At 40.5% G+C, this 23,694-nt stretch overlaps 1 protein-coding gene across 1 annotated transcript in view; it reads left to right on the forward strand.

The window, feature by feature from the left end:
• The window catches only part of LOC134331909 (A-kinase anchor protein 13), an 88,411-nt gene that overhangs the window by 50,687 nt on the left and 14,030 nt on the right, over positions 1 to 23,694 (forward strand). Inside the window, exons 10-25 of the mRNA XM_063013446.1 lie at positions 1,686 to 1,990; positions 4,905 to 4,952; positions 5,129 to 5,194; positions 7,735 to 7,903; positions 7,995 to 8,097; positions 10,298 to 10,334; positions 10,418 to 10,529; positions 13,675 to 13,825; positions 17,004 to 17,065; positions 17,171 to 17,228; positions 17,993 to 18,140; positions 18,679 to 18,785; positions 19,028 to 19,171; positions 21,015 to 21,256; positions 22,111 to 22,236; positions 22,334 to 22,451. Of these exons, the coding sequence (XP_062869516.1) occupies positions 1,686 to 1,990; positions 4,905 to 4,952; positions 5,129 to 5,194; positions 7,735 to 7,903; positions 7,995 to 8,097; positions 10,298 to 10,334; positions 10,418 to 10,529; positions 13,675 to 13,825; positions 17,004 to 17,065; positions 17,171 to 17,228; positions 17,993 to 18,140; positions 18,679 to 18,785; positions 19,028 to 19,171; positions 21,015 to 21,256; positions 22,111 to 22,236; positions 22,334 to 22,451 (1,996 nt within the window). The remainder of the gene's footprint in view (positions 1 to 1,685; positions 1,991 to 4,904; positions 4,953 to 5,128; positions 5,195 to 7,734; positions 7,904 to 7,994; positions 8,098 to 10,297; positions 10,335 to 10,417; positions 10,530 to 13,674; positions 13,826 to 17,003; positions 17,066 to 17,170; positions 17,229 to 17,992; positions 18,141 to 18,678; positions 18,786 to 19,027; positions 19,172 to 21,014; positions 21,257 to 22,110; positions 22,237 to 22,333; positions 22,452 to 23,694) is intronic.

A 23,694-nucleotide genomic window follows, 5' to 3' on the forward strand; every position in this document is an offset into this window, starting at 1 on the left:
TCATCTATTGCTGCTGTTTGAGTCGGTCATCTTCTAGACCTTCATCAGTGGACACAGGACGCTGCCCACGGGGCACTGTTGGCTGGATATATTTGGTTGGTGGACTATTCTCAGTCCAGCAGTGACAGTGAGGTGTTTAAAAACTCCAGCGGCGCTGCTGTGTCTGATCCACTCATGCCAGCACAACACACACTAACACACCACCACCATGTCAGTGTCACTGCAGGTAAAAACAGTATGTAGAGAAACAGATGGACTACAGTCAGTAATTGTAGAACTACAAAGTGCTTCTATATGGTAAGTGGAGCTGATAAAATGGACAGTGAGTATAGAAACAAGGAGGTGGTTTTAATGTTATGGTTGATTGGTGTATATGGCCACAGAGAAGTCAAGTTAAATTATTAAACATAAATACGTGAGCAGTCGTGATAAAAATACATAAATAAAACATACAGTAAACCAAATGTAACTGTTGAACTTGTATGTATGTATGTTTTTAAGGGGGGGCAAGGCAGGATGTGTTCACTATTTTAGATTATTTTAGTTCATTGTGCAATAATAAACCCTTTAAAAACTGTATATATTTTTATTTAAAACTATGAACTGTGTCTTCATCTCTGCATAGTTCCACAAGAATCTCATGAACTCACTTTGTCAGCCGTATAGCTGCAGGGACGCTCTCATTAGAGGTCATGTGACCACAGCGTTGGTAGCTTCGTCTCTGCTCCGTCAAGCCTCGGCTCGCCGCCGCCCCCCCTCCCGCTCCTCGGCTTCCTCACACACACGTGTTGGAAATGATTTCTGGGGTGCATGAATGGAAAGCTTTCATCCCCAGAGTCCTAACAAACCCTTTAGTGTGTGTGTGTGTGTGTGTGCAGATCCTTCATCACCTTCGCTTGTTCTCAGGAACTGCTACACCGCACCAGGGAATGAGTACAACCTCACACCCTGTACCCAGGGATTCCATTTGGGTTAGTAGGGTGTGGTTTAGGTGTTTTATGTAGTTAGTGCTGAAACTTGCTGTTTAAAATGCTTTCCACACGGTATATGGTTTGTTTCTGTGTGTATAAGTGCAGCTCCTGCATTTATGATGCAGTCTAGTGAGATGGCACAGGTTCAGAAGCTATATAAACTACAATCAATTAAAATCACATAAATTAAATGACAAATGGATATTGGCGTTTTATTTATGCACGTCTTTGTTGTTTATTTCATTTTCATCTCATTTTATCCTGTTCAGGGTCACTCTGGGTCAATCTATCGCAGGGCCTCATTCATATCGCCCTCTCAGACATAGCCAGTTATGTCTGTATGTAGACGCCCTACTGACCGATAGCACCGCTGGGGATTCGAACCCTGAATTCCTGCCATAGTTTTTCATTAATTCATTACCCTAATTGGGCACGGTGGCTCGGTGGGTAGCACCGTCGTCTCACAACAAGAAGGTCCTGGGTTCGATTCCCAGCTGGAGCGGTCCGGGTCCTTTCTGTGTGGAGTTTGCATGTTCTCCCTGTGTCTGTGTGGGTTTCCTCCGGGAGCTCCGGTTTCCTAATTGGGCGGCACTGTGGCTCGTTGGGTAGCATTGTCATCTCACAACAAGAAGGTCCTGGGTTTGATTCCCGGTGGAGCGGTCCGGGTCCTTTCTGTGTGGAGTTTGATAAATAAGTACTTTCTCTCTTTCTCAGGGTCAGGAAGCTGTAGGTGCCAGCGACACCGCGAGCGAAGTGTCCGTGTCCTGCTCGTCCACAGACGACACTGCCAGCCTGCACCAGCCGAGCTCCTCTACAGAAAGCTGCGAGGACGTGCAGCGGCGAGGAGGAGGCGCAGGAGGAGGAGCAGAGGCCGAGGAGGAAGCCAACGACTGCGTGACCGAGGTTCCGCTGCGCTCGGCTCTGCTGCGCTCGTCTATCCGATCGCTCTCCCCGTTCCGTCGGCACAGCTGGGGGCCGGGCAAGAACCCGGCCGGAGAGGAAGACATGAATCAGCGCAGGTCAGTGGAGGACAGACGTAGACGACTGTGCTGATTACATTAATGTACTACGTGGCTATAAGTATGTAGACACCTCTTCTTTTCACGAGATTCGCAAGAAGGTCACTGTCAGGCTACTTACATGGGACAGTGGTAGCTTAGTGGGTAGATCTTTGGACTATTAATCTAAAGTTTGAGGGTTTGAATCTTAGCTCTGCCATGCAGCCACTGTTGGGCCCTTGAGCAAGGCCCTTAACCCTCTCGGCTCTAGGGGTGCCGTACTGCACACCTGTATATGGTATATTAAGATTAGACGACAGACAGACAGACAGACAGACAGACAGACAGACAGACAGACAGACAGACAGACAGGCAGGCAGGCAGGCAGGCAGGCGGACAGGTAGATAGACAGACAGACAGATAGACAGACAGACAGATAGACAGACAGGTAGATAGATAGACAGACAGACAGACAGACAGACAGACAGAGATAGATAGATAGATAGATAGATAGATAGATAGATAGATAGATAGATAGATAGATAGATAGATAGATAGATAGATACATGTATATACAGTATATACAGTATATATATATATAAATAGATTAGGTAGATAGATAGACGTATGTATAGATAGATTAGATAGATAGATAGATAGATAGATAGATAGATAGATAGATAGATAGATAGATATACAGTATATACAGTATATACAGTATATATATATATAAATAGATTAGGTAGATAGATAGACATATGTATAGATAGATTAGATAGATAGATAGATAGATAGATAGATAGATAGATAGATAGATAGATATACAGTATATACAGTATATATATATATAAATAGATTAGGTAGATAGATAGACATATGTATAGATAGATTAGATAGATAGATAGATAGATAGATAGATAGATAGATAGATAGATAGATAGATAGATATACAGTATATACAGTATATATATATATAAATAGATTAGGTAGATAGATAGACGTATGTATAGATAGATTAGATAGATAGATAGATAGATAGATAGATAGATAGATAGATAGATAGATATACAGTATATACAGTATATATATATATAAATAGATTAGGTAGATAGATAGACATATGTATAGATAGATAGACAGATAGATAGACAGACAGACAGATACTTCATTTATCCCAAAGGAAATTATTGAAAAAAATGACTTGTACAGAAGTGACACACAGACAGACACGGTGAAGAGAAACTGATTCTCACCGTTTCACAAAACGCTGAATTGTTGGATTCCACTTTAATTTAGAACCACGACTTTGTGAGAAAAATACGACACAGCAGTTAGTGAGCTGTAAAACTGTAAGCCTGGGATAAATTATATATATATATATATCAGTCTCACGTGTGCTAACTCTGTAATCACTTGTTGTAGCTTTGTAGCTGTTTAATAAGATTTAAAGCGCACTTTGATTGAAGCATTAAAGTTTCATGAAGCCACTTCCTTTTTTATCTTCTCACATCTCCAAATGACGACCACTGGCAGAGAAAATACATTTATGGCATTTAGCAGATGCCTTCATCCAAAGCGACAACTGTGACTGGATATAAGAGTTAAGCTTATAAGAGTTAATAGCCTTGCACAGGGGCCAAACAGTGGCAGGGGTGGCACCTGTACTGGCAACCTGCTGTCCTACCATAACACAGTTAATACAACCTCATGTGAATACACTGTTAATATGATGGATACATACAGTATAATAAATGCACTGAATCTGATGGGCATCCTAATTTACCTCCATTTTAAAGGTAATTTTGATGCACAGAATATCAACCGAAATTATTTGGCCTTGAGATACATGGAAGACCATATATGCTACCAAAAGTATTTGGACACCTTATCATGAGCTTGTTGGATATTTTTTTTAATGCAAATGGTGACCTCTATGTGTTCTAGCTATTGCTAAAACCACAGCCACTCTTTTCAGAAGGCTTCTCACAAGACTTTAAAGTATGTCAGTGAGAATTTGTGCCTATTCAGTCAAAAGAGCATTTGATTGGCTGGGTACTGATGTTGGTCATGTCATTAAAGCCTCAGTTGATGCTCAAGTTCATTCCAGAGCTGTTGAGTGGGGCTGGGGTCAGGGCTCTGAGCTTTTCTTCATGGAAAGGGCCTTACCTAAACTTTTAATGCAAAGTTAGAAGCATGTATCAGGGATCTTCAAAAAGTTTCTGCACTTATATATTTTGGTTATAAGCGGTGAGGGTGGGAGGAGTAGTAATCGGTCATGCTTATAGTTCGGATTTAGCTCCATCTATTTGAACGCTCAAAGAAGCTTTAAGGGGAAGAACATTTTCATGTGATGATGATGTGAAAAAGCAGCGGTGCATCAGTGGCTATGCGCTCAACCTAAAACATTTTGTGCTGATGACATTAAAAAGTTGGTACGACACTGAAAAGATGCATCTGAAGGTGAACATGTAGAAAAGTGATGTCATTAGTTAATAGAGTGAAATAAGTGTGGAAACTTTTTGAAGAACGCTTGTAATATCCTTCAAATAACTGATTTGTTGTGGCTTAAACACATGAATTCAATATTTGTAAGGGGTGTCCGAATACTTTTGTCCCTATAGTGTGTGTTGACGGGCACATTTATTCATACCTAGTGCTGATGAGTCATCAGAGGAGCCAAGATGATCCATCCATCTTCTTCTAGTCACCTTCCCTTCCTCTCATTTACGTTCATCATCAGTAAACCAACTGTTCCAGGAACACAGCTTTCACCTTCCTTCATTCTTCATTACTTTTATCATCTGTAATCCAGTTCTCATCTGAACACATAATAATAATAAGGCTGCACGCTCAGTAATTATTATGGAGAACTTTTCTGTTTGACTCATTAATTCTGCTTTTTTCATCTCTATCTTCCTTATATGTTCATTTCCAGTTCTGTACGGAGGTCCCGGGACCAAAAGCCCATGTTTCATAGAAGAAGGTATTACCTCTTTTCAAAGCTTCTTCCAACCGCTTTCATATCAAAGACTGCTTTTCATTTCACCCTGTCTTATTTAATAACTGTTCAAAGCAAATTTCTTCAATCAATCAATCAATCAATCAATCTTAAAGTGCCTTTGTTCACTTTTGGTTCACCCACCCTCATCCCTCTCGCAGTCTTAGCTGGTGTCCCACTGATGCCCCCTTCAGTTCAGACCTGGATGAGATTAGTCAGCTCCTCAGGTACTGCACGTGTTGCTTTGTGTGTGTGTGTGTGTGTGTGTGTGTGTGTGTGTGTGTGCTGGTGTGTTTGCTTGTCAGAGTCTCAGATAAAGTATTGTCCCTTTTGTTTTGTGCACCATGTTCTCATTTGTTCAATTTCGCTTAGCCAAGCTAAACAGAGCTGAAATTTGCTCCTGTGTTTCGCTGCATGACTTTCAAACAGGATGACAAATGCGGTCATCGTCGTAACTTGTGCTAATAACATATTTGTGCAGCTTCTCTGCAAGTCTGCGTCAAACGAGCGCTGGATTTTCAGCCGATGCTACATAGTAAATTCCTACATTGACAAAACACTGTGTGGTTTTTTGATACTGATTTATATGCAGGAGGTTTACAGTGTAAACTATGTACTATTGTAGCCATACTGCTCATTACTCAGCCACTTATTGTGCTGTTTGTGATGTTATGCACCTCATAGACCTAGCATGTTGCTTACTCGGTCACTTACACGCCCACAGTAAGCACGTAAAGGTTTCTCTGCTAATAAAAGCACATATGCACATATCCATAGATTAAAGGGTATGTAACACCCAAACAAACACAGGCTATAGTTACTGCTGCTCATGTCTGCTTACAAAGAAGTATTTAATGTTTTACCTTTTTAACTTTATTGATTTTAGTGAATGCACATTAATTTTCAGTTTAATGTCTGCAACACATTCCAATAAAACTGGGATAATGTAATGAAAGACTGGGAAATTCATGGAACAATTAAAAACACTTGTTTTGGTAAACAGGTATTAGTAGTTAACAGATGATGATATTCGAATTGGGTTTAAAAGAAAGATTAATAAAAGGCTCAGACGTTTACAAGAAAGGATGGATCCAGATTCACCACCACGGTGTAGAAAAATAATAATGTCAGGACATTTAAAGATTTAGCTATCTCCAGTCCTTAACAAGTATTAAACATTTAGAGAACTGAGAGAAATCTCTGTTCGTAAGGGGCAGGGTTAAAATCCAATATCAAATGCTCATGACTTTCGATCTCTCAGATGGTACAGCCCTGAAACCAACAAGCTTCTGCAATGAAAATAACCACACAGGCTCGAAAATATTAAAAAGAACCTGGTCAGTAAACATGAAACCATGCATAGCAGAAGCCATATATCAACAATATCCAGGTATGCCACCAACTTCTCTGGGCTAAAGCTTATCTGAGATGGACCATGTGTGCTGCGGTTTGAAAAGTCCATGTTTTAATAGTTTAATAGTTTTTAGCATTAATGAAAGTCGGGTTCTCTTGGCCTAACAGGAAAAGGGCCGTCATGATTCTTATTAATGCAAAGCTCAAAAGGCCAGCATCTGTAATGATATAGGGGTGTTAGTGGCAGTGGCCAGGGGCATGGGTATCTTACCCATCTGTAAAAGCTCAATCAATGCTATGAGATGCATAGACAGAACTACATACACATTTTAGAGCAAAGTGTGCTGCCATCTAGAAGACATCTGACAATAAAGCCTCTGCTTCTGCATGTGTTATAGCATGGCTTCATATTAAGAGTGCAGGTGCTAGAATGGTCTGCCTGTAGTCCAGATCCATCTCTCATTAAAAACGGAGATCCTGGACTCTGCTGAACAGCTAAAGTGTTATATCAAGCAGGAGCATGGGAAGAAACATTTACGTTCACAGCTATAATCAGTAAACGTTAACTGTAGTTCATTTAATGCAGCAGTGAACACGCCCATATCCCAACAGTTTTTTTAAAGATTAAATTAAGAATTAGCTTATATATACAAACATTGATTAGCTTTATTACTTTAAAGTCAAATACAGACCAAAACAGACGTGCAAATTATTGCTGGCTGCTTTCATTTACACTTTCCTACCGTCACACCTTCTTTGACATTTGGTTTGTAGATGTTTAATCCTATTTATGGCAAAAAGGACAAACGTCATGTTTCACAAAATCTTAGTATTAAGCAACCAATTGAAAATCGAAAGCAGATAGATAAAGGAATTATTAATAAAAATAAATATCATTCAGTGTGAATTGGGTTGGCTCGGTGGGTAGCACTGCCGCCTAACAGCAAGAAGGTCCTGGGTTCGATCCCCGGGTGGGGCGGTCCGGGTCCTTTCTGTATATGGAGTTTGCATCTTCCCACAGTACAAAGACGTGCAAGTGAGGTGAATTGGAGATGACCGTGTTTGACATTAAATATATAAAGTAATGAATCTTGTGTAACCAGTAACTACCTGTCCTGTCATGAATGTGTGTAAAACATGACGTTAACATCCTAATAAATAAACATCACTCAGTGTGAATATGTAATGTGTGCATATTATAAAGACCACCGAAAACCTGACCAGCATTATTTTATTCCGAAAAGCATTATTTTATTCTAATAAAAAACATTATTTAAATGATGGAGCATTTTCAGAACCGAAGTACCACGTCTGTAGTTAAAAACAAATACTTAGATGCATCGTAGGTGCTAGAGACCGAATTCTGTGTGTTTGTGTGTTTTACATTCAGCTGAACTCTTCTGTGTTCTGACAGTGTCAGTCTGGAGGGTCTGGCAGCAGGGCGGAGTGATGGGAAACAATGGCAGGCGCAGGAGGCACGTTCATCTCGGAGCCAGCTCAGTGAAGACACGGGCTCCCAGGTGTCCCTCACCGAGGAGGGGCTGGACTCAGACCTGGGGGACAGCAGCAATTTGGACATTCAGGTAGATTAAAGGAACAGTGTGGCCAGTTTTCTCTTAGATTGGAAAGATCACATATAGCTGATAAACTGATTCTGACGTTCATCATTTCTAGAAATTGAGGAAATCTCGGCCATTGAGACGCGCCTGCCAGTCTATGACTCTGCCCCTCCGAGAGTCCGTGTCCATGCTGTCCATCAGCCAGAGGGACATCGATGGTAAGTCATGTTACAACTTCCATCATTGTTTAGTATATTTTGGATTTCACTCTGTGTTAACCATCCAACGTTCTGCAATGATGTGTTTAATATTTTGTTTATTATTTAGATATCAGAAATACATTATTTACGGCACGGTGGCTGAGTGGGTAGCACTGTCGCCTCACAGCAAGAAGGTCCTGGGTTCGATTCCCAGCCGGGGCGGTCCGGGTCCTTTCTGTGTGGAGTTTGCATGTTCTCCCCGTGTCTGCATGGGTTTGCTCCGGGAGCTCCGGTTTCCTCCCACAGTCCGAAAACATGCAGTCAGGTTAATTGGAGGCACTGAATTGCCCTATAGGTGAATGGGTGTGTGTATGTGTGTGTATGTGTGTGTATGTGTGTATGTGTGTGTGTGTGTGTGTGTGTGTGTGTGAGTGTGTGTGTGTCTGCCCTGCGATGGACTGGTGCCCTGTCCAGGGTGTTACTGTGTGCCTTGCGCCCATTGAACATTATGAAATATTTGTTATTTAGAGTTTGCTCATTCCCTTTTTAATTTTAAAGCATCATAGTCACTTAAACTCCTCACTGTCGCTCTGGTTTCTTTTTTTTTCTCCGAATTACCCATGACCAACTAAAGCAAGGGATCATCCTAAACGAGGGATCTCTCTTGCCCTGAGCGTCTCTCCGATTCTTCAAAAATCTAAACATGCTTTCACAGTCAGCTCTTCATCCAGTGATGAGGACGAGTCTGTCAGTAAGTCACAGCATTAGAGTATCAGCACAAGCGAGGGATGTAACGATACACTCTACCCACGATGCGATACGATTCACGATACTGGGTTCACGATATGTTTTTTTTCCGATTTTTTTAAACAAAATGAAAATGAAGACAAATTATGATAAAGTTCTCTTATTATTTCTCTTAAAAAAATATAATAAAATCTTTTATTTATCTAAATAATGAATGTCCTTTTATTTCTCAGGTAACTACAAACTATGCCAAACAATGCTGCACATTTCCCTTTTTCTGTAAAGAAAGCTGAAATTAAATTTTAAAACAAATCCCACATTAAATAAATAAATGAATAATACAAATAAAGAAATTATCCTGACATAAATAAATTTGGCTGAAAAATTCCGAACCTGGCAACCCTGTAGTGACGTCAACCAGGCGAGGTGAATAGTGCCAGTGCCCTCTGCTGTTTAAAGTGAATATCAATTCATGTGCACTGATTTTTAACTGCCTTGTGGTGCATCGTTACATCCCTAGCACAAGCTAAAACAATCCCAGACAGATTCTAGTAGAAACACAGTCCTGTGTCTTAGCTGTAGCACCGTAGCACTATGTTAGATTACTACAGTAGAACCCAACCCAATATTTAATAAAATATTCAGAAATAATATCTTTAAACTTAATAAAAACTCTGCAGAATGACTGTTTTTGAAGCAGACGTTTGCCAATGCTTTTACTCCGGGTTAAAAATGAGCACTTACTGAAATGTTTGAGATATTTTCCATCTCCATGGAGGAGTTGCTAGCAACACAACCCTGCCAACTTTTCCACTTTGTCTCCGTTAGAAGCTGCTTGTCCTAAAGCGCCAGAATTACTGTCTGTCAGCACGACTGTAGAACCATCAGACCTTCCGCGGTTTTAATATTTCAAACTGGAATGTTCCTGCTTTCCCACGACTTTTCAATACAAGCGTTTCAGAATTTTCTCTTGTAACACTCGTTCTTGCACTTACCGACATGAAAGCACAAACAAATGCATCCAGGGCTCCAAGATCTTCAATAACTGCTCCATACGAAGCAGGACGAAGATCTTGGTTAGGAGCCTGACCAGAAACACTGGAGGCAAGGATGCCAGTTCACACACACCAAGAGCAATGACAATTCAGCCAATCCACTTTACGTGAAGGTTTTCTTGAGGTGAAAAACAAACCCTGTTGATATTGAGAGAACATGCCAAATATTCTCAAAGACTTCTTAGATGCAGAGCTCCAGAGCTCTACCTGCTGCACCCACGCCCTTCCTTTTTAAATTAAATGACAATTGAAAATTGCTGAAAGTGAAAATGATTGGAGGTGAATAAGAAAGGAATAATTGCTTATAAGCAAAGAGTTGAGATAAAATACTCTACCAACCTGCTTAGTACCAGTAACACCAGTTTAAATAGTTAAATGTTTAATTCATACATTATTGTTCTGTTTATGTCCCCCAGGTATGAGATACTTTGCTAGCAATTCTCTCCGATACAGGTAAACTCTTAACAGGTTATTATCTCATCATACATTAAACGTTTGTTTTTATAATACCGGCTTGAAAACGTTGCTTTTTCCAGTATAACGGAAGAGGAGCCGGGCTCATTACGCATGGGTTTTGAAGAAAAAAATGAAAACAAAGTCAGCCGCACTTTCAGCTACCTGAAGAGTAAAATGTACAAGAAAAGCAGGGTAAGTTCACGTAGTTCACATTGTTTTCTCGAGTACATCAGCAGTTTAGATACTGGATTAGTGATCAGAAGGATGCTGGTTTAAGCCACATTAGATGAGATTAGATTTAGCCTTAATGTCATTCTGCAGAGTATGAATACAGGGCCAGTGAAATGCTGTTTGTGCAATACAGAATTGTTTACATGTTTTTTTAAACCAAGCCCAAAAAATGGATCACAGAGAAAAATAATAATCATTAAATAAACGAATTTTAACAGGCACATGGAAACAAAATGAACTTGTACACGAACGCCCCCTTGTGGAGACTTTACTTGACATCTTGCAAACCACAGTGGGACCAGATTGCCACCATTCTTTAGCGCATCCAATTGTTCAATTAGCATCGTGCTTCCTCTCTGTCTATGCCGAACCCCGCCCTGACCGAGGAGATCGAAGCTAACCCATATCCCCTCCGAAACACGAGCAGCAGCCAGATGCATCTTTGCCACCCGCACATTGATGAGTTTGGCGCCACCTAGCGTTGCATGCGGAGAGACACACCCTAAGGGCATCTCTTGTGCAGGCGCCTCTAATCAGCCGGCAGAGAACGTAATCGCATTCTGACAGAGAGAGACCCACATCTGGTTCTTTGTCCCACCCCCCCCATATGAGCAACCGGCCAATCGTTGCTCATATAGCCACTCGGCTTTGAACCGGTGAAGCAGAGCTGGATTCGATACCACGTACTCAGAATCCAGCCCTGGTTGCAGCGCGTCTTTTTACCGCTGCGCCACCTGAGCGGCTATGTTTTGATGTTTTTGATGAGGTTTGTGTTGCCTGGGTCACAAAAAATCATGGGCAAGGTGTGGGTTGCTTAAAAAACCCTGTACTACAGCCTATGTGCGCTATGTTACCTTATTACAGTGGTGAACAGTGGGGATTTGCTTAAACAATATTATATAAGTATTGTGAATATATACAGAGAAGCAGGCAGATAGATGTGGTCTGGTTGGGGCTGCAGACATTTTATTGGTACTATACATAAGTACTATAATATAGCTTGTGCATTCCTTTAAACCCATACTTATAGAAGTGTTACTAAAAATAAATAGCTATAGCTCTTCAATATTGAAGCCTTAAAGCCTCGGTTTATTTGTAGTTTGCTGCATTACTTGCATTACTTGCAGAACCCAGCGAGATAAACCCGTGCAGCATTGAGAACTGTTAAAGCGTTACAGGCTTCCGATCTGCCCCCGCTGCACAGGAAGTCAGGCAGGAAGATGAGGCACAGCGTGATTTGTAAGCTCTTCATTCTGCCTCCTGAAGTCCCACAGTTACAGCACTTCCTTTTGGGAAGCTGCCGTCATGTCATTGTCATGCTGGAAGCTTGGCTTTACTCGTCCCGCTCCGAACGCAGTATTGATAAGGATTAGGCTGATCCGAGGTCAGCAGAGGAAGCGCACCTCCTATGCTTAGAGCATCACTTCCTCTCTGCTGGGTGTGAAGCTGAACTGTCTCTCAGTTCGAGCGAGCCTCCGAAGGCTCCAGTTCCTCTCCGTTATGTTAAGCTATAGAAAACTTTTTGAACACGGGCGCTCGCTTAAGATCCCCGGCTCTAAAGAAGAAGAGGTAGGATTGATCTGGAGATGGAATCTGTTTGTTCGGCTTGATTGTCGTCGTGGTTGCGTGTGATGTTCAGCATTTTTCACTTCTTTAATATGTGTGGTCAGTGAACCGGACAGTGCTCAGACTTTCTGAAGCTGACAGGAGTTTCATATCGAATTGTTGGCGCTTCCAGGTGACACCTTGTTGACGGATTGTGTCCCGAGTTAATTTGAGGAAATGTGTGACGTTCAGACGTTAATCCTGAACAGTTTTGGCATTGTGTTGATCTTGCTGTTGATGTTCTTTTGCTTTGTTGCAAACAGGAAGTTGGTAATACGGGAACTTAGGCTAAGAGGTTCATGTCTGAGACTGACGTGCATTATAGTGCAGAATAGAACATTTGCTTGATGAACAAACAACCGATTGGCCTGTCATGATTTTTATACTTCAATTATTTAAGGAAATACAAATTCAGAGATGTGAGGCATGTTATTATTATTACTTACTTAATTTCTGTTAGTTTGCTAAGATTAATTATTCCAGAATTCAACCGTTTATGCTTCTATACAAATGAAAAACCAGCAGTGGTCTCAACCTAGCCGGCAATCCTACAGGCATAATCGGTGCCTGAGAGAGCGAGGTTGTTGGGGTTTTATTGCTATTTCAACACGCTTGTGTCCTACCTAACTGGAGAATTATTTCTGTGTTTTAGTTTGAAACAGAATAACATACCAGGCACCTGTTAGAACAACATAAACATGTAATCAGGAATCCCAGGTGCTAGAATGGCCTGCCTGCAGTTGGTGCTTTAATACAGGTTAAAGGAAAAGTTCAAATGAAGCTTTTTGTTTTAAGAGCATTTTACTTTCTGGTGTTATTAAATTGAAATGGTATAAGAAAGTGGTACCTCAGCAGTTAGAGTACTAGTGATCAGAAGGTTGCTAGTTCAGGCCCCTTCCGCCATCAGCAAGTTGCCAGTATTGGGTTCTTGAGCGAGAGCCCTAATCCTCTGTTTCTTGCTTTGTTCTTGGTCCCAATTGTAAGTCACTTTAGATATAATTGTGAAATAGGGCAAGCTGTAGCCTAGTGGTTAAGGTACATGACTAGTAATCAGAAGGTTGCTGGTTCAAGCCCCACCACTGCCAGGTTGCTGCTGTTGGGCCCCTGAGCAAGGCCCTTAACCCTCAATTGCTCAGACTGTAACTGTAATGTAAGTCGCTTTGGGTAAAGGTGTCTGCTAAATGTCGTAAATGTAAATAAGTCTCAAGACCAAGTTGTAAAGAAAAACCAGAACACAACCCAGAAAGAAAAAATAGCACATTTTAGATCAGTGCAGTTTATTTAGCAAAACATTTAGTGGAAAAATAATTTGTCTATAATTTGCCCCACTTATAGCAGTAATGACTTCAACATGACCCTCTATATAATTTAATATAATGCTCTTTATTCAGAAAATGATGAGTATAAAGAAGTGTGTAAATGACTACCGTTGTTATATTGCATGTTTTTATAAACCCTGTAAAACCGACACATCATCCCTCTATTTTTCACCCCCACACAGGAGAAAGAGAAGAGCCGGGAGAAGGAGCGAGAAGCCAGAGAGAAGAAAGCTGTAAATGGACACGTGTTTAGCTCTGTGAGCTCCGTCCATACAGCTCTGTGTCCTAACTGTAACAAAACCCTCACCGCTAAAGACACCGTCGGCTGTTCAGGTATGAACGTTCACTCAGAATCCTGCTCGCTTACACTACACAGTGTAAACATCATCATTATCATTTTCAGTGACCAACAGTCACACGTTTCATGCTTTCTTACTGAACTCGAATCTTACTGTGCTGTTAGTTGTATTTCATGGTAACGGCAATTATAAATCATGGATGGTTTTAAAATTGCAAAACCATTTGCCAAGAGAATGGGCCAAAATTGAACCACAGTTCTGCAAAATCTGTCTTTTTTTTTTACCTCTTCTGTCTCATGCATAAAGTACTACGGTTAATAGTTTGGGGCGTATAAATTCATTAATTCATTCATTTTCTTATCCGCTTATTTAATTAGGGTTGCGGGTGGGTGCTGGAGCCTATCCCAGCTTTTCAATGGGTGCAAGGCACACAGTAACACCCTGGACGGGGCGCCAGTCCATTGCAGGGCAGACACACACACACACACACACACACACACACCTACACACCTATAGGGCAATTCAGTGTCTCCAATTAACCTGACTGCATGTTTTTGGACTGTGGGAGGAAACCCACGCAGACACGGGGAGAACATGCAAACTCCGCACAGAAAGGACCCGGACCACCCCGCCTGGGGATCGAACCCAGGACCTTCTTGCTGTGAGGCGACAGTGCTACCCACCGAGCCACCGTGCCGCCCCGGGTGTATAAATATCTTTCTTTATGTGTTTGTTTACGTTTTGGGTTATATAGTGCAAAGTCAAAAGGTGCGTGTACTATGAAGTGGGCATTTCCACCATAAGTAGATTAAATAACGTTCGTTTTTTAGTTTTATGTGCTAATAAAAAATTTATATTGCTCTATTGCTCAGTTCTAAGGGATTTTTTATATTATATGTTGAATGATTACTACAGGCAGCGGATACAGTTACATCACTGAAGTGAAATCAGAAACGATCATTTGGACACCACGTCTGCAACCACACAAAAGTCTTGACTTTAATCCTGCACTGATGTTTATCATTCTTTAAAAAGTAGACATGTGTTAAACTGCAGGTCATTATTAAGATCTATTAGAACAGACACTGTGGTAGCTAATACGACTTCCTGGTCGTACATCACATATTGTCATTTCACAACACTATTTTATTGCCTAACAGTGGAACCATTTCTGGTGGCCGTTCTGTTTCGCTTCCGCATGCACCGACCTGCTTTCACTGTAAGACCAGCCAAATGAAAAACTCGTACTGATTTTATGGTGTTGTTTATGCTAATGTTGTTTTCCTGTCTTACGTAAAGTAAATTTAGGTTGAAGCAATGAAACTAAGTGCAATTTCATGATCTTTAGTAAACAAATAATTAAAAAAATTAATGGTTGTACAAAAGTCAGGCACTTATCAAAGAATGTAGATTATAAGTTTTAAATGAACCAGCACTTTAAATAGATGCATTATTTAGCATTCACTCTGGATTTACTTTAATGCTAAATGTTCTGACTTTTTAATACACATTACAGTAACAGTTATGATTACTGATAGTGTGATACTGTATTATTACTATTATTACTAGTAGTAGCACATTAAGAGCATTAATTAGATGATTTTATTCAAAGAGATGTACAGTTATGACTGAAGAAATGCATGTAATTAAGACCTAAGAGCCTTGCTCAGGAGCCTAGCATTGGCAGCTTAGCAGTGGTGGGGCTTTAATCAGCAATCTTCTGATCACTAGTCGATTACACTAACCACTAATAATCTAATAATCATCTTAAATTAATATTTAACCTTGAACCTATAAAAATCACAGGTGGTGGATGTGAAAACAGGTTCATTATGAAGTTATACAAAGAAGTATAAGATAAGATAAGATAATCCTTTATTAGTCCCACAGTGGGGAAATTCACATTGTTGCAGCAGCAAAGGGATAGTACAGCACTCAGTACAAAAAATAGACAATAAAAATAAAAATAGTACAATGTATAATAATAATAATAATAATAATAATAATAAATAGTCAGAAAAACTCTGAAAAATATTTACAAATAACTGCACATGTGAGAATATTGCACATTGTAATAATAACCCGGAAGTATAACCTGGACTAGAAAACCATTTATAGATCTTATGTTTCTGATGGGGCGGCACGGTGGCTCGGTGGGTAGCACTGTCGCCTCACAGCAAGAAGATGTCATTTGGGACACTAATACAGAGTTTAGGATCATTAGAAAGTAAAATCAATAGTGGAGCTGCATGGGTTTTACTTCTTTGGAAGTTTGGGGGGCAGTATGGTGGTTTGATGGGTACCACCATCAAAAAGGTCCTGGGTTCGATTCCCAGGTGGACAGTTTTGGGTCCTTTCTGTGTGCAGTTTGCAGGTTCTCTCCGTGTCTGTGTGGGTTTTCTCTGGGAGCTCCGGTTTCCTCCCAAAGAGAGGTGAATTAGAGATACAAATCGGCCATGATGGTGAATTGAACTTGAACTGATGAATAATGTGTAACCTATCCTGTCATGAATGAACCAAAAATCCTAGTTAATAACTTTAGAAGGTCAGTAAAACGGAATGAGATAAAATTATTAGCAGAACTCACATCATTGTATTTACTGAATAACAACAGGTTCATATTTTTTGACTCCTTTATAGTAAGTAAGAATGTGAGCTGGAACATTCTGAATGAGTATTATGCTGTTCTTCTTTTAGCTGTCTCTAAAGACTGTTTTATTGGAAAACAGCTGAACTAAAATACTCTATAGCTATATAGGATTTACAGTACGTATATTTTGGTAAATGTTGCAGCAACAGAAAGTTGCTGGTAAATGTAGCTGATGTAGTTGTTCCAGTAAGATTCCTGAGGGAAGCCTCTGGTTTTTAGAAGCGTGTGGCTTCCAGCCCAGCTTTTATTTGCGTGCTTGGTGGAGTTTCCTGGCTGGCACTGTCTTTACCACATTGACACTGGGCCAAAAAATGGAAAACCCAAGACTATGATTTCAGCAAATCACACCCAATAAACCTGATCATGTGAAGAATCTCATTTTACATTCTTATTTTATGGTCTTTGAGGTTCGGGATTTTTATCTCATGCTGTAGGTTCACTACGCTTGTACGGTCAGTAAGTAACCACTGATGAATCGTCATGAAATGGTCATTAAAGGAAACGAGCCAAAGTGAAGCTGTTCATGACCTGTTGGTCATATAAAGTCTTTTTATTATTACAGGCTGTAGTGTGAATGTTCACAAGAGCTGCCAGGACAGCATTCCTACCTGCACAAAGGGGAAGGTAGAGCATCTTTATATCTCTAAAGTCTATTAAAATGGCTTTCTTAATTACAGACTGTCAATATGCTTTAATTAACTTTTTCATTTGGTTCTGTCTCAAAAACAGCCCCAGTTTGTCATACCAGACACGACCAGCATGCCTGGAGTTACTTTAAGAACAAAAAGTAAGTGTTTTAAGTATTTATATACCCAAAGTAAGAACCAAGTATGTAATGTTAATAAATAAAGTCGAGGAATATTCCAAAACATTAGTGTTAACAGTAATCCAATCAGTCATATAATTATAATAATGTTTACGCCACATATTGAACACTATTCATTTAAGTTTATCTGTTCTGCATAATTTTATTAGGAGAAATCAGGATGTAATTTCTTATAAATAACAAATGAACAATTTGCATTTTTAATTAAAATTAGTTATACATTTTAAATGATTCGTGTTCCTATACATAAGATGTTTTCTATTGTACCTTAACAATAAAAATGTTTATTCTATAAAATATACTGATTTAATATTCTAAGACAATGAGCTGCACATAAATGTTAATGTATTTTTAGGGCTCTTATGTTTTTTTTTTTATCTGCCTTTTTTAGTACCTTTTTTGTGTGTATCCTTATGTGTATGATTATCTGTTTGAGAAGATTTTCATGTTAAAGTTTTTATTTTAATATATAAAATATAGCAGAAAGACCTTTTATGAGGGTTAAATTGTATATTGAAATTCATAATTTTGTGACATGAATAAATTGTGAATGAAAAGGTTTTAAATAATCATTATTTATTTGATTAATAACTGTGCTATAGACTAGTGATTACAGAGCTGTGAGCAGCATGTACAAATCAATATTCCAGACTGTACCGAAAAGCTCTTTTTATAAACATAGCACTGCATTTTTAACTTCATGTTTGTGTGTTTCATTTATTTAGCCTCTGCACCACGGGAAAGGCCCTGGTCGGCAATCTTATCTCCAGAAAACCACCACCCACTGCTAACCGCCCCTCGCAGACACACCAGCATCATGCCCTTACCCAACAGCAACCTCTCCAAAAGCATGTCCATCAACAACATAGCAGGGTGGGTCTTCTTTGCTCTTTCTGTCATGTTTATCCAAGCTGTGAGCTGCTATGCACTGTTGGGCTCTTGAGCAAGACCCTTAACCCTCTCACCTCCCGTAATGTGGTACAGTGCCACTGCATTTTGACCCCAGTTTTAAAGAAGCTGGAATATGCAGAAAAAGAATTGCATTGTACTGTTCATGTGTTTATGTGCATATATGGCAAATAAAGACCTTCCACCTGCCCCAAAACATCTGTATCCTGCATTAGTGAACTCACACATCTCAAACCAGTGTTAAATTTCATTGCTTCTTTATATTCTTTTAAGAATATTTGAACCAGGATTAACTGAACAAGCACCAACAACATGTGGAAAAAGTCTTCTGATCACTAGCCCAGAATGGTAACTGCTAACCTTTTACTGCTCCGCCGTGTCCAAAAATTGCACCTTTTCCCGAAAATACAGGTCATAAAGGGACTCCGTTAACTGCCAATTCATTTAGGCTCTGAATCCATTTAAAAGCCTTACCAACTCAATTATTCTTCTCTTTCTCCAGACTGGATGAGATGCCATTAAAAGGTCCGAGATATTTGTCCCAGTCCACCGACTCCTTGGCCAAAGTCAACAAGGTCAACCTGTCCACAGAGTCTCTAATAGATGAAGGTGAGCGGTTTAATTTCCTCCCGAACAGATCTCCGTCTGTTTCTGTTTCCTGGAGCTTCCTCGCATCCTGTCTACCAGCTTCAGAGCAGCTTCAGAGCTGGTCCGGACTTCAAACAAGCGTGTGACTCAACCCAGAAAAACAGACTGCTATAAATTTGTGACATTTGCTGCGTCTTCCCGGTTCAGCACCGCCAGCTTTATCACACGTGCTCCCTGAATGGGATTGTCTGTGCTCTTTATAGGAACAGAGACCGATGGGCAGCTGATGGGCGAATTCGAAGCAGATGCTAGAGAGCTGGAGGCCGAGCTGTGGAGTTCGACCACGGATAAAGACTTTCTAAAGAAACTGAAAAAGAACGTCATTAAGAAACAAGAGGTCATTTATGGTAGGAAACCTTCTGATTAAAGCTTAAAATCAAGCGTCTTTACATTTTAGAGACTTTTTTATTCATTTTTTGGGCAGGATGCTGGTGAATCAGACAGGAATAAACACACACATACACAGAACGAGCACTAATCAACCCACATTCATTCATTCATTTATTATTTAACACATATAGGAAAAAGTATCCACCTTCTATTTGTTTATAAACAATGGTGAACAGAAAACCCACGTTGACAAAGACTGGGGGGCAGCACGGTGGCTCACAGCAAGAAGGTCCTGGGTCCTTTCTGTGTTGTTTGCATGTTCTCCCCGTATCTGCGTGGGTTTCCTCCGGGTGCTCCGGTTTCCTCCAACAACTTGTGAACTGATGAACGTACTGTTTCTGTCATGAATGTAATCAGTGTAAAACATGACGTTAAAATCCTAATAAACAAACAAACAAAGAAAGGGATCAAACCCACGTCCTCAGGGCTTACATTTCTGTGTGGCACCTCGAAGACTTCATATATATTATGATGATTTTCAGAGTTTTTGGGATCCTGCAGAGTTTGCAGTAATAAATCCAGACGTGGCCCATGTGTCTGGATCCATCTGAACCGTGTCTCATATTACATTATGAAGTGATTTGTTTTTCATCATCCAGCTCTGTATCCAGTCTTGCATGTTATTTAATTCACTATCCGTGGAAACACCAGACCACATCTGAAATAGAAACAGGTGATTTTTAAAGAGAAGTGGTAGGCGTGTAATGATGAGCAGTCTGCGTATGTTTGAGTCGTGGTAATTATAAAAAGCCATGAGACAAAACACAAACATTTCAAAGTGAAATCACTGTGGAGAAATAAAAATAAAGCCCAGTCAGAAAGTAAATAAATACTATTGAACAATTTTTTGCATATTTTATGCAAATATACAGAATATCTCAGATCACCTGTATCAGATTCAGTGCTTTCTCATCAGCACTTTTTATCCAGCACTTTAATCCAACACTTTTTTAAATGTGTAATTAAAACCCCATATCAGCCGCTCAGGTGGCGCAGCGGTAAAGTACGCTAGCGCATCAGAGTTGGGGTTTCGAATACATCGTATCGAATCTCAGCTCTGCCCTCTGACTGGGCTGGGCGGCTGCGTGAACAACGATTGGCTGTTGTTCAGGGTTAGGGGTAAAAAGTCGGATCATAGGTCCTCATGACTGGTGCGACTGCGGCACCTGCTGACTGACTGATGGCGCCTGCACAGGGCTGAGGAATAATGCTGATGGGGGTGTGGCCCTCCGTACACAGTGCCCGTCGGTGTATGAACTCGGTCAGCAGAGAAAATTGAGGAAAAAAGTGGGGAAAATTATTTTAAATAAAAAACACCATATCAAAGCTGTATTATCTAATGTTACGATCACATTTAAACACCATTAAAGCTTTATGGCAAGGTTCTGGAACAATGACTGCAAAGTACGCCTCCTTCTCATTCTACACCTCAGAGAAACACCAACATCCCACCACAAATCATTCAGGACTTAAAGATGTTCCGGATGCCAAGGGTGGACCTGTATCCCATTAGCTCAGTTATATTTTTACAGGTTTCCTTTATAGTGTCCACCTCATATTCTTGTACTGTGTTGTGCATCACTAGCATTAGCTAGTTGCTAAGTGATCCAGGTACCATGTCATCCTCTAAATATCTCTGTTGAGTCGTGTGTATCTATGATCAGCATATAGCTGAAGGTCATTCTTGTTTTGCAGTCGTGTGCACTATGTGAAGTCTGATCTCATACAAACCACTCGTCAGACAGGAAGTATGTCATTTACAAACCATAATCTGATGTCGTCCGTTCTGTTTATTCTCAGAGCTCATTCAGACGGAGATGCACCACTTGCGGACGCTGAGGATCATGGAGGACGTGTACTTTAAGGGCCTGCTGAACGAGGTTCACCTGGAGTTGCAGACGGTGGAGAACGTGTTCCCAGTGCTGGATGATCTGCTGAAACTGCACACAAACTTCTTCAGCAGCCTGCTGGAGAGGAGGAAGGAGGCCAAACAGGATGGATCCTTCATCGTCAGCAGGATAGGAGATATACTGGTCAACCAGGTGAAGTAGAGCTCAGAGCTCAGGTGACATTTCCCAAATACAGAATGAAATGTACCAAAAATTCTGTTAATCTTTTTTTAATGGACCAGATTATTTCTGTCCTGATTGGCCAGGTAGATGCAGTTTTCTCATCTTACCTAAGAAAATCATAGAGCAAATGACCTACTGTTTTATTTTGGTAGTGTGAGTAGTGGGATGAACATTTTAGTCTTTATTTACTGCTGCTTTTCACATTTAGACGTCTTACATGGCCGTCCTTACCTGGATTAAAGGTGGATGATTAAATGCTGCATAAATGCTGCATTATTTCATTCTTGTTTAGACATTGGGGGATGTTCGAGTAGCGCAGCATTAAATCATGCTAGCACGCCAGTGCTTGCATCACAAGTTTGAATCTCAGCTCTGCTACCAGCAGGTTGGGCGCCTACATGAAAAACGATTGGCTTATCCGAGAGTGAAAGAGCTGGAGGAGATTCCTCATAACTGCTGCAGTTACGACCTCTGCTGGCTGATCGATGGTGCCCGCACAGAGACGGGGGATAATGGAGATCAGTGCGTGATCTCTATATGAAGTGGTCGGCTATTGCACGTGTCGTAGAGGGCTTGTGTTACTCACGACCCTTCTCTGTCAGGAGCAGATGGTTAATTTCCCCAAGAGGATCAAGCGAGACTGGGAGGAAAATTGAGGAAAAAACTAATGGATTGTTTGCTGTTCACCTGATGTACAGATGTTTACCATCTGCCCGTCTGCAGTTTGCCAGATACAATGAAATGAAATACTAAATAGAAACTAGAAAACCTAAGTTTAAAAATACAAATAAAATAATTAACACATTTTTAAATGTGCATTTTAGTTTTCGGGCACTAACGGCGAGAAAATGAAGAAAGTCTACAGCAAGTTCTGTAGCCGTCATAACGAAGCGGTGAACCTATACAAGGAGCTGCACACCAAAGACAAGCGCTTCCAGAGTTTCATCAGGGTAATACTTCATCCTTTCATTACACCTGCTTCTACTGCACGTTTCTGTCCTCATGAACGGCACTAATCAGCGCTTCGTTCTGATCGGCTCGTTTCAGAATAAGATGAGCAGTAGTGTTGTACGTCGGATGGGGATCCCAGACTGCATATTATTAGTCACTCAGCGGATAACCAAGTACCCGGTCCTGCTGCAGAGGGTCCTTCAGCACACCAAAGGTGAGAATCTTCATAGCAGAGTGGAATTCTTCAGTGACCGTTTAAATCTGGACATCAGAGCTAGAGTCGTAGCTCAGTCCTGTGCAAAAGTTACCACACCCTGGTCAGATCCTGGTCAAAATAGTACATTTGTTATTACTGTGCACATGCCACTTTTTATATGTTTCCCTGTCAGTAAAATTCAGCAAATTAGTAATAATTAATAATAGTCTTTGACCAAGGGTGTCCAAACTTTTACATATCGCTGTGTAGCATGCAATTTTGAGGTTCCTGACTATACAGGGTCTGTTCAAAAAACCTAGTGAGCTCCCTACTGCCTACCTGATCAGCTGCCTCAGTAGAGAGATTTTAACAAGACTCATAAGGCAGATTATTTAGACGCACTACTTAGACAGAGATTATTCAATTCAGGCATTCAAACCAATGGGCTGAGGCAGCACAACCCTAGCACGCCAGCTAACATCTCCCTCCGTGTACCGAAAACAGTTAAACTGTCCCTGATGAGTCCGAACAAAAATCACTGAGAATTTATTTACATTTAAAAAGAACTCCGTTGGTTGCTCCACATTCGTCCAGCATATTTGTCATTTTTTGGGATAAAATGAATGCTGGGATTGCCTTCACCACTAAGAAAGCATTGGACGCTCCTTCGTAATTCAGTCAGATTATCACTCAGAATTAAGGCGCCTCAGTAGGAGCATTTTAATTAATCTAAGAATTTAGACACGCCCTCTTCTCGGGAGTGTAGGATGATGTAAAATGCGTCTATGCAGAGAGATCACCAGGTTTTCAGACAGACCCACTGTCTGAAAGAGTTTTCGGAGCCCTGAACTCCCTGTTCTTATAATTTACCATCAGGGGATTGTTCCCGAGTATAAACGTTGCATTCATTGTGCAGGACTGTTATTTTACGTGTTTATACAACATCTAAACGTGCACTTCTGAGACCCTGTCTGAACAATGAGGTTTAGATTCATTCCCATTTTTGTTTGTTTTTATATTAGTTCTGGTCTGGACACTAACCGTCTGCTCCATTTCTTCTACGTATTAATTATGTAGGGATGTACCGAACCCCGGAATTTACTTTATGTGCTTTATTGTTCACATCAGGTAAACAGAATGTTTATTTTATATAAGCAGTAAATCTGAACACATTTGGGACCAAGCAGCGTCCGGGTGCTCAAAATTCAGCACATCTTGGGTTCCTTTTTATCCACTTATGAAAGCAGCACACAGTTAGTGT

Source organism: Trichomycterus rosablanca, chromosome 17 (assembly GCF_030014385.1).
Source record: "Trichomycterus rosablanca isolate fTriRos1 chromosome 17, fTriRos1.hap1, whole genome shotgun sequence".
Classification (NCBI taxonomy): domain Eukaryota; kingdom Metazoa; phylum Chordata; class Actinopteri; order Siluriformes; family Trichomycteridae; genus Trichomycterus; species Trichomycterus rosablanca.